This window comes from Musa acuminata, chromosome BXJ1-8 (genome assembly GCF_036884655.1).
Source record: "Musa acuminata AAA Group cultivar baxijiao chromosome BXJ1-8, Cavendish_Baxijiao_AAA, whole genome shotgun sequence".
Taxonomy (NCBI): Eukaryota; Viridiplantae; Streptophyta; class Magnoliopsida; order Zingiberales; family Musaceae; genus Musa; species Musa acuminata.
Window position 1 is genome coordinate 42,203,558 of NC_088334.1, and position 11,594 is coordinate 42,215,151.

The following is an 11,594-nucleotide window of genomic DNA, read 5'->3' on the forward strand; positions in this document are numbered from 1 at the left end:
ATGTTTAGAAGGAAAAATTTTCTTCAACAGAGGAGGCTTTTACTTAACAGCTTTCTGATATCTTATCATGTAGTTTGGGAGATATTGGCTATTGTTGTTGAGGTTATTATCAGGGGAGATCTTGGTTATTGTTTAGGTTATTAAGATTTGATTTAGAAGTTTTGCCTTCAGAATTCGGGATTTAGTGGTTCGAGCTTTACTTGATGTAACAATAGGGTATGTATGCATGGGTTAGAGTAGACCGTACGTATCTTGTAACATGTTTAGCCAATACCTTCGTTAAACACAAACTCTCACAGTCGGTGTTGACTGCACTTACATTGATAGAATGTCCTTTTTCTCGAGTACACCGAGGCCGACAGTTTTCTTTCTCATGGATCCCCTTCACCTCTTAATTATTAAACAAACTTGAGGATCTCAGAGACGGCCCATTCAATGGTCACGGTGGAGGTGTCGGTGCCGCCGGCGAACATGTCCTGTTCCGTCAGTCCAAGTGGAACAATATATTACCTAAATCGATCTGCGTAAAGACAACCACAACGGAGACAACGGATATATGCAGACCAGAATGAAGGCCTTGAGGCAATGCCGCTCGAGCTTGACTTCCAGACTGTGATCATCGGCCAACTCCAAGAGCACGTCCACCAGGTCCCTGGGGACGAACGCCTTCCCTTCTCGCCGACGCCGCTCATTGTGCTCGTCGAGCACGTGCTCCAGGAACCTGTCGAACCTCTTGCCCACCATCTTCATCCTCTTCACATAGCCCTGCAGGTCCAGGAAGTTCAGCCAGGGTATCAAGTCGCCCACGTTGATGACGCCGTTGAGCAGCATCAGCTCCTCGATCATCTCCTTGAACTCCTCCTGCGGGACGATCGCCGCGGGCGCCCCCGACGACACCGACTGCTCCTGCGTGTACTTCCTTCCCAACACGATGCGGCTAATGATGTTGAGGATGACAGTGAAAATGTAGTCGTTGAGGAGGACAGGCGTCCCTGTGGACCTGAAGAGGTCCCGGAGGAGGCCGCGCACCTCCTCTACCCGAATGTATTGGTAGGAGTCCAGCCTCTTGGGGGTGAGGAGCTCCATTATGAGGATCCTGCGTGCCTGCCGCCAGTAGGGGCCGTAAGGCGACCAGCCGATGCTGGAGTAGTTGTAGAAGGTGTACTCGCCGGCGACGGACTTAGGGCGAGAGACGAAGGAGAGGTCATGGGTCTTGAGGAAGAACTTGGCCATGTCGACGGAGGAGCCGACGACGACCGGGAAGGAGCCGAAGCGGAGGTGCATCAGTGGGCCGTGCTTTTGGGAGAGGGCGGCGAGGGAGCGGTAAGGCAGAGGACCAATGAGGTTGAGGTTGCCAATGACTGGCCACGGCCTCGGCCCAGGTGGGAGGTTGAGTTTCTGGCGGCGGCGGCCGCCGTAGAGGCCTGTGAGGAGTGTGAAAACTAGGACAAGGGCCAAGTATATGGCCGACGATGGTATCTCCATTGTTGACAAGGAGGGAGGAAGACGAGTTAATTACTTGTTGTTGTGATGGAGCTCATTTAGAGGTTTATTTATAGATGGCCAAGCAATAATTTAGACATTATATATATTTCAAAGTTCAGCAATGTTGGATGTGTCATCCAGATCCCTTTTTTCACAGTAATCATGATGAAGACATGTTTTGTCCAGTCCTTAGCTGTGTGTCGATATATATGGTGATGACGTTGATAATCTGTATATATAAGTATGTATAAAATTTAATTTACAAGGATAATACTGATGTCTTGTCATCTTTTCTTTTCTTTTCTTTTCTTTTACTTTAGTGCTGTTCTGAATATTAAATTTCCGTTTATTAGTTCCACTGAAACGATGAAAACTACAATAAAAATTAATATATGTAAAATTCATCAGATGAATTTGTCATGAGATTTGTTCAATCTTCAAGCCCTAATTTAGTTGTGATTCATCAAACTACTCCTCAGGAGCATGATAAGAAGATCGGCTAATCTTACTCGGCAAGATATAATTGATTGTTATTTGAAGAATTATCATATGTAATTTTGATATTAAAAATAATAATATAGTCTTTGATATTAAACAGAAGAAAAGACCCTCAAAAGAAATCATTTTCGATAGATTTGCAAAGAACATTTGAGATGAAAACAACAAGAAGCCACACGCCTCAACTGTGCCTGCTGTTGATTGAATGAAAGACAAGTGATATGCATTCTCACTATTCACCAATCGTTTTCCTCCATGATTGTGATGAATGTGGAAGTACAGCTGATGATAGAAAATTATTTGTGAGAAGCAGCACTCTCCAAATTATGAGAACGTAGCAAGCTTTGAAGCAAGTAACAAAATGTGAAGAAGAGTAATTGATGCTCATACTCCTAACGGTTGCAAATGGGGAGGGAGAGTAAAAGCACAAATTGATAATGGACTGTAAACTTCTGCATCTAAGAAACAACACAGTCCAATCATGAGACTGTGTCAAATCAAAAAAGTAAATGGTCACTATCAAACATGGGATTGAAGGATTCCAGACACTTGAAATTGAGTCCTCATGCAAACATAATGATATTGTTAGATATATATATGTATATTTTAATTTTCTTTGATAAAAGATCCAGTACACAGATAATATGATGCTACATCACATTACTATCTATCAAACAGCTCCATGCTATGATAGATGTCTACTCATCCCAACATGTCACATGGCATTTCTTTCCTCATTAATATAAGAAACAATTTAATAATTCTTTCCTGCATATTAAATAATGTGTGATGATTGTGTGTAATTTAACTATCCATTATCTTTTCTATAAATTGCCTGACTGAGTTATTCTTATGAACATAGCTTATGTCAAAACTAGAGATAGTAGGATCTGATTAGAACACGTTAATGAAGCTTATTTTTGGTATTGCTATTATAATGATATTAGGAAAGGTGTTTAGCTTAAACTTAGAGTGGAGTTTGGGCCAGGAAAGAATCAAGTATTGGCTTTGATGCCCCAAGTGAATGAGTTTCATTTGTCCGTGAAGAAACGTTGATTTGAGTTGCACCGGGGGAGTTTGACGGAAGGGAATAAAGTATTGTATTGAATAGAATTGGGCAATCATGATCAGATATAAGAGAAGAAGAAAAATCTGAATCTGGATCTGAAGGTGAAAGAAAGATCTTCAGCAAAAGCAAGATCTAGATCAGAAGCTATTTCAAGAGAATCTATAGTTACAAGAGAAGAAACTGTTCAAAAGTTAACGTGAAAGTTAAGAGGAAAGTGTAACTGTTATTATTAAATATCTAATTTAATAATAATATAACTGTTATCATTAAGATTCATAATTCATTATCATGAATTTCTTTATTAATTATGATTTAAATGATTTCAGTTTTTTATTCTTTAAACATGAAACCGTTATTAATAAATTAAATATTTAATATCATTAAAGTTCTTCATTATGGTCCAAAACGTTACAAATCTGAATTAATTCTTGAACGTTATGATTTGGTGATAATAAATGTTCTTGATGGGAGAACATCTATATATATGAGGATTTTGGTCCCTGGGCTCAATCATCTCTTTGAAGCGAAAGACTTTCCTACACCATCTAAAGCGAGAGTTCTGAGCCGCGAAGTACCAAAGTTCAAGAAGAAACCTATGCAGAAATTCTTAGCGACAATGGCTGGAGGTACGCTATTTCGTTTCCGCATAAGTTTTTATTATGTTTCTATTATAACAATTTGGAAACACAAGTTGGTTTCAGTGATTTCTAACATTTGGTATAAGAGCCTTTTGACCTCTGCCTTGATACGAAAGAGTTTTTATTTTTTATGCCATGAAAATGATCTGATTTTGGTTTCTTCTTGGAAACTTCTTGATATATTTTATTGAAAATAATGAGGAAATATCATTTTCAACATTTTAGTTGATAAAATGCTCATATTATGTATGCATATTTAGTTATATTAAATTATGCATATGAGCAAATTTTTATGTTTAAAATGTCTAGTGATTCATATAATCTTAATTAATTAAGAATTAGCCACAGCATCCTTAATTAATTAAAATTATATATAAAGTTAAAATAAGGATCACATAAGTAATTAGACATCATATTGTGACTGATTATATTTCATATAATAATTGTTATCCCACAAGATCTTTTATTATATTTAATATAATTAATCAGGATAAAATATCAGATTATTTTCATAATTTACCCACAGGGATTATGAATTGGAATATAATTTGATAGTTTTATCATAAAGACCATGTGAATCTATTTGAATTAAGAATTTAGCCCACAGGCAATTTTTATATCATGAGATTCATATTTTTGGCATGTTTCACATTGGTAAAACATGTAATTTAGTCTATTAAGCTTCAAATTTTGACATAAGCATGTTTGATTTTATGCAGTTTCTCAAACTGTTAATTTCGCTGATATTCGATGTGATATTCCTGAACTTAATGGTGATAACTATAAGATATGGAAGGAGAGGGTTCTTCTCCATTTAGGGTAGATGGATATCAATTATGCTATCAGGAAAGACGAACCACTTATAGTCACTAATACCAGCACTCCAACTGAGATCACGTTATATGAGCGATGGGAGCGATCCAATCGGCTCAGCATGATGTTTATCAAAACTAAGATGACTGCTGGCATACGTGGTTCTGTTGACCAGCATGAAAATGTCCGAGACTTGCTAAAAGCTATTGATGAACAATTCGTCACTTCGGATAAGGCACTAGTAAGTACCCTTATTATGAAATTTTTATCCCTTAGACTCACCAACATAAAGGGTGTGCGTGAGCACATAATGCAAATGCGAGATATTGCGGCTCAACTTAAAAAACTTGAGGTTAATATGTCAAAATCCTTCTTGGTGCACTATATTCTGAACACCCTTCCACCTCAATATAGCCCTTTTAAAATTTCATACAATACACATAAGGATAAATGATCAATCAATGAATTAATGACCATGTGTGTTCAAGAAGAAGAGAGGCTAGTGATGGAATTGGGTGAGAGTGCATTGGTAGTAACCACTCGAGGGAAAAACAAAACCGACAAACATCAAGCCAATCAGAAAGCTCATCAGCAGGGAAAATGTAAAATACCACCCCAAGCTGATATCAAGAAAGAAGTAAGGTGTTTCTTTTGTAAAAGAAAGGGACACGTGAAGAAGGAATGCACGAAATTCCAACAATAGCTTGAAAAGAAAGGTAAACCAACCTCATATGAATGTTATGAATCTAATATGGTCAATGTTAATATTAACACCTGGTGGATTGATTCTGGATCAACAATCCATATTGCAAACTCTTTGCAGGGTATGCAAAACCTAAGGAAGCCAGTGGGAAGTGAGCAAAGCATCTTATCAGGAAATAAGATGGGCTCACATGTGGAAGCAATTGGAACATGCATTTTAACTTTAAGTAGTGGTTTTGTTTTAAAATTAGAAAGAACCTTTTATGTACCAAGTTTCTCAAGAAACTTAATTTATGTTTCCAGACTCGTACCATTTGGGTATTCCTTTAATTTTAAAGACACATCATTTTGTTTATTACATAAATCTGATTGTGTTGGGAATGGTATTTTGTCTGATGGTCTTTATCATATTTTATTATAAAATGATAATACTCAAAGTTCAATGCATGTTCACGTTGACATTAAGAGGTGTAATATTAATGAGGACTCCTCTATATTATGGCATCGGAGATTAGGACATATCTCCATAGAGAGAATTAAAAGATTAGTTAAAGATGGGGTACTTAGTACTCTTGATTTTACTAATTTTAAGACTTGTGTGGACTGTATTAAGGGAAAGCAGACCAATAAGTCCAAAAAGGGTGCTAATAGGAGTTCAGACTTATTAGAGATAATTCATACTGATATATGTTGTCCAGACATGGACATACATGGTCAGAAATACTTCATCTCTTTTATAGATGATTACTCACGATATATGTATATATATTTGCTTCATAACAAAAATGAAGCATTGGATGCCTTCAAAGTCTTTAAGGCTGAAGTTGAGAACCAATGTGGTAAGCAAATTAAATTGTGAGATTAGATCGGGGTGAAGAATATTATGGTAGATATACTGAAAATGGACAAGCACCTGGTCCTTTTGCTAAGTTTCTTCAAGAACATGGGATTATTGCCCAATACACTATGCCTGGTTCTCTAGACCAGAATGGTGTTGCAGAAAAAAGAAACCGAACCTTATTAGACATGGTGCGGAGTATGCTAAGCAACTCCAGTCTTCCTAAGTTCTTGTGGACTGAAGCACTAAAGACGGCTGTGTATATATTAAATCGAGTTCCAACTAAGGCTGTCCAAAAGACACCATTTGAATTATGGAAAGGTTGGAAACCGAGTTTGCGACATATGCGCATTTGGGGATGTCCGTCTGAAGTCAAGATATATAATCCACAAGAGAAGAAACTGGACCCAAGGACTGTTAGTGGGTATTTCATTGGATATGCCGAAAAGTCCAAAGGTTACAGGTTCTATTGTCCATCTCACACAACTAGGATTGTGGAATCAAGAAATGCTAAATTTCTTGAGGATGATGTGATTAGTGGGAGCGATCATTTCAAAAACATAGTTTCCGCACATGATCATATAGAATCTCAACCTTCCACATCAAATGATAGATTGGTTATAGTTCATAGCACTCCTCAAGTACAAACTAGTGCTGAACAACCAATCATTGAAATTCCACAAGTTGTTGATAGTATTCTAATAGATCAAGCAGTTCAGGAATTACAACAAGCTCCTGAACAACTAGTTGAACCACAAGTTCCTCAAGGAACCATTGGTACAACATTAAGAAGATTTACTAGAAATAAAAGATCAGCAATTCCTAGTGATTTTGTTGTATATCTACAAGAATCTGATTATAATATTGGAGCCAAAAATGATACTGAAACATTTTCACAAGCCATGAGTTGCAAAGAATCAAATTTATGGTATGATGCCATGAAAGAGGAGATAAATTCCATGATGAGCAATGGAGTTTGGGATCTTGTAGAGTTGCCTAATGAAGCAAAGGCCATTGGTTACAAATGAGTCTTTAAAACTAAGAAAGATTCGTTAGGCAACATTGAGAGATACAAGGCAAGACTTGTTGCAAAGAGATTTACTCAAAAAGAGGGAATCGATTATACGAAGACGTTTTCTCCTGTATCTAAGAAAGATTCTCTACGTATAATTTTGGCATTAGTTGCTCATTTTGACCTTGAATTACAACAAATGGATGTGAAAACGGCATTTAATCTAGAGGAAGAGGTTTATATGAAACAACCTGAAGGTTTCTCCTCTAGTGTTGGTGAACACTTGGTTTGCAAGCTTAGGAAGTCTATATACGGCTTAAAACAAGCCTCCCGCCAATGGTATTTTAAATTTCATGAAGTGATTTCTTCATTCGGATTTGTTGAAAATCCCATGGATCAATGCATATACCAGAAGGTTAGTGGGAGTAAAATATGTTTCCTTGTTTTATACGTAGATAATATTTTGCTTGCAACCAACAATAAGGGTTTGCTACATGAGGTGAAACAATTCCTTTCTAAAAATTTTGACATGAAGGATATGGGTGAAGCATCTTATGTCATTGGCATTAAGATCCATAGAGATAGACCTCGAGGCATTTTAGGTCTATCATAAGAAACCTATATTGATAAACTTTTAGAAAGATTTCGGATGAAGGATTGTTCACCAAGTGTTGCTCCCATTGTGAAAGGTGATAGGTTCAATTTGAACCAATGCCCAAAGAACAACTTTGAAAGGGAATCAATGAAAAACATCCCATATGCTTCTGTCGTAGGAAGCCTTATGTATGCTCAGGTCTGTACTAGACCTGATATTGCATTTATTGTGGGGATGTTAGGTCGATATCAGAGTAATCCAGGTATGGACCACTAGAGAGCTGCAAAGAAAGTGATGAGGTATCTACAAGGAACCAAAGATTACATGCTTATGTATAGACATACAAACAATCTGGATGTGATTGGTTACTCAGATTCAGACTTCGTCGGTTGTGTTGATTCTCATAAATCAACATCAGGATATATTTTTATGATGGCCGGTGGAGCTATTTTCTTAGAGAAGCGCTAAGCAGACCTTGACTTCTACTTCTACCATTGAAGCTGAGTTTGTCTCCTGTTTTGAGGCTACTTCACATGGTGTATGGCTTAAGAGTTTCATTTCTGGGCTTAGAATCATGGATTCTATTTCTAAGCCATTAAGAATTTTCTGTGACAATTCAGCTGCTGTCTTTATGGCTAAAAACAATAAAAGTGGAAGTCGAAGTAAACATATCGACATTAAGTATCTAGCCATAAGAGAACGTGTAAAGGAAAAGAAAGTGGTCATTGAGCATATTAGCACTGAATTGACGATTGCTGATCCTTTGACTAAAGGCATGCCACCTCTGAAATTCAAGGATCGTGTAGAGAAAATGGGACTTAGTTCCACTTTGTAATGATATTGAAAGTCTTATATATTATGCAATTTTCTCATTCATGTGCACATTATTTTGAGAAAATATATTGTTACTGGACCAAGAATAAACATAAGGTTTATTCATTAAGTAATATTACCATATTAAGATTAAGAAACTAAATACATCGTGATACATGGATGACAATACTCGCTTTTAGAGGACTTATCGCTATGATTCGTGTATTTATTTCTTAAGAATGTTGTTCAAGAAAAATTAATTCAAATTATTAAGATAAACGTATGGACTAAGTGGGAGAATGTAACTGTTATTATTAAATATCTAATTTAATAATAATATAACTGTTATCATTAAGATTCATAATTCATTATCATGAATTTCTTCATTAATTATGGTTTAAATGATTTCAGTTTTTTTATTCTTTAACATGAAACCGTTATTATTAAATTAAATATTTAATATCATTAAAGTTCTTCATTATGGTCCAAACGTTACAAATCTGAATTAATTCTTGAACGTTATGATTTGGTGATAATAAATGTTCTTGATGGGAGAACATCTATATATATGAGGATTTTGGTCCCTGGGCTCAATCATCTCTTTGAAGCGAAAGGCTTTCTTACACCATCTAAAGCGAGAGTTCTGAGCCGAGAAGTACCAAAGTTCAAGAAGAAACCTCTGCAGAAATTCTTAGTGACAATGGCTGGAGGTACGCTATTTCGTTTCCGCATAAGTTTTTATTGTGTTTCTATTATAACGATTTGGAAACACAAGTTGGTTTCAGTGATTTCTAACAGATAGTACTAACGTTGAAGCTAATGCGGTGGGTGCTTTTGTTGTCGATTCATCAAAGCCAACACTCGTCGGAGGGGCCAAAGTCAGGGATCACCCGACGAAAGCTATTTTTTAGGAAGGCAGCCCAACCTCGGGAGTGGCGGACCGACGCCCTCGTGGCGAGTCATCGACCAACCCACCCCCCGACTCGAGGATCTAATCGGCTCTGACAACCAGCTCAACCGGTAGGAGGCTCCCAACATTGACCCGTGGACCAAGCCGTGCTGACTCATCAGCCATGGCACATTTGTTCCCCAACACTTTTAGCGCTAGAAGGAGAGCCATGTCACAGGAGCATCCCGCAGAGGCTTTTCCCGAGGGAGAACCACCGACGGGTCACCCCTTTGTCGGGTCCCCCCTCTGTCGGGTCCGGAGATCCGTCCCTATCCATTCTCAAAGACGGGGGATCCCGGCCATGACGCCAAATCGCTATTGGCGCCTATTCAATGATCCAGGGTGGTCACCTCCCGGACTTGCCATGGGAACCTCGACCATAACACTCGAGGCATTCCTCAGCTTAACTAAGCAAGTGCAAGTGATGGCTAAGATGATGTAGATGCTCGTACCCCTAATTCTTCAGATTGTCCGACTAGCAGCTCCCTCGGTCGATCCAGTACTGCAAGGGCCGAGCAAGGAGCAAGTCGGGATAGGAGAAGCCCTTGAGCACATGACGAACCCGAGAGGCCCGCCTAAGCAGGGCACTCCCACACCCAATTGGATTGCTCCACCCCCCTCCAAGCCTGAAACCATATCGTTTGACTCAGCGGATGACTCGTTCAGGACCCAGCTATCCCAGGTCAACCAGCGCCTGGACGAGTTCCAACGCGAGCTCTAAAAGTCGCGGGGCGAGCCGGGCGAAGGCAACTCGGGCAGATCACCTTTCATTCAAGAAATACGGGACAAGCCTGTCCCCCTCAACCTCAGGTTACCAGCATTGGAGGTGTATGACGATGACTCTGACCCCGCGAAGCACGTCGCCGCGTTCCGAGCTCATATGGCCCTCTACGGCACGTCTGATGCCCTAATGTGTCGCGCATTTCCGACTACCTTCAAGGGACCAGTCCGAACGCGGTTCAATCAGCTACGCCCCTCCTTGATCTCATCCTTCGTCCAGCTCGCAAGGGAGTTCGAACAGAATTTCCTCACCAGCATGCGGCCCAGGCCTTCCATGGCTGCTTTACTCGCGTTGTCTCAACGCGAAGACAAGTCGCTCTCCCAATTTGTGGCATGCTTTGCCACTGAAATCCGGGGATTCCCGGATGCTCACCACTCTTTAATCACGCAGGCGTTCCTAATGGGATTGAAGCCTTCAAGACTCTTCTAGTCACTGGTCGAGAAGCCACCTGCAACCGTCCCCGAGATGCTTTAGCGCGCCAACCAGTACATCACCGTCGAAGCTCTAGTGGCGGGAAAACGCGTGGATGGGAAAAGGCCAAGGGTGGAACAATCCTGTGGAACGATCGCGATAGCCCCGGTGTGACCACATAGAAGGCCCGACCAACCAGAGTTGCCACTACCGAGACCACCGCCTCTCCCCCTGAACGCATCTCGTACCGAGATCTTTCTCCAAATCAGGGAAAAATACCTTTTGCGGCAGCCCAACCCCTTGAAAGCTACTCACAAAAATCAGTCTGAATATTGCAGGTTCCACCGAGACTACGGCCATGACACAGAGACCTACTACGACCTCCAGAATCAAATCGAGGACCTGATCCGAAGAGGCCACCTCGGGCGCTACCTCAAGGAACCTCGAGAAGCAACCCCGCGGCCCAGGGGGCCCATCGAGAGGCAAATCGATGTCATCTCCGAGAGACCAGCAGCCGACGGTAGCAGCTCAGCGGCGAGGAAGGTGTTAGAGCTAGCCCCAGGAAATTTACCACAAGGTAATTTTGGCAACCCAACAAGACAATAAAACAGAAAGAATAAAAGTGAGATAAGAACACTAGATACACGTGGTTCGGTCAATTGACTTTGACCTACATCCACGGACGAAAGAGGAGCAAATTACTACTGCAAAAGAGGGACAATTACAAATGTCTTAGGAAGATGTTCCTAGGCCATAAAACACCCAAAAATTCTAAACAAGAAAAACCAAACTATAAGTCCAAACTATTTAAATGAGTATGGACTTAAACCAAAGTAAACACTTAGATTTTTCTTGTGGTGCCACTTGTGGTACCTCTTGTGGTGCATCTAACTTCAAAGCCCAGACCCTTATTTATAGTTCCAAGACGAGACAACAAGTCCGATTTTCCCGATGTGTGACTATGGGACTTGCCAAACTAACAAATCTCCA

General features: G+C 39.9%; 1 protein-coding gene across 1 annotated transcript; it reads right to left on the reverse strand.

Annotated features, from left to right (window-relative positions):
• Positions 1-293: 293 nt before the first annotated feature.
• On the reverse strand, positions 294-1,511 carry LOC135589123 (trimethyltridecatetraene synthase-like). Its single transcript, XM_065081428.1, has 2 exons — positions 565-1,511; positions 294-476 (listed from the first exon to the last, which is right to left on the reverse strand). Exons 1-2 carry the CDS (start codon positions 1,483-1,485, stop codon positions 399-401), a joined length of 999 nt encoding a protein of 332 aa, XP_064937500.1. The 5' UTR covers positions 1,486-1,511; the 3' UTR covers positions 294-398.
• Positions 1,512-11,594: the final 10,083 nt, after the last annotated feature.

Coding starts and splice junctions, on each gene's coding strand:
- LOC135589123 (XM_065081428.1), bottom strand. CDS start 1,485: ATGGAGATACCATCGTCGGCCATATACTTGGCCCTTGTCCTAGTTTTC. Junction 477..564: donor GCCTCAAGGCCTTCATTCTG/GTCTGCATATAT, acceptor CTGACGGAACAG/GACATGTTCGCCGGCGGCAC.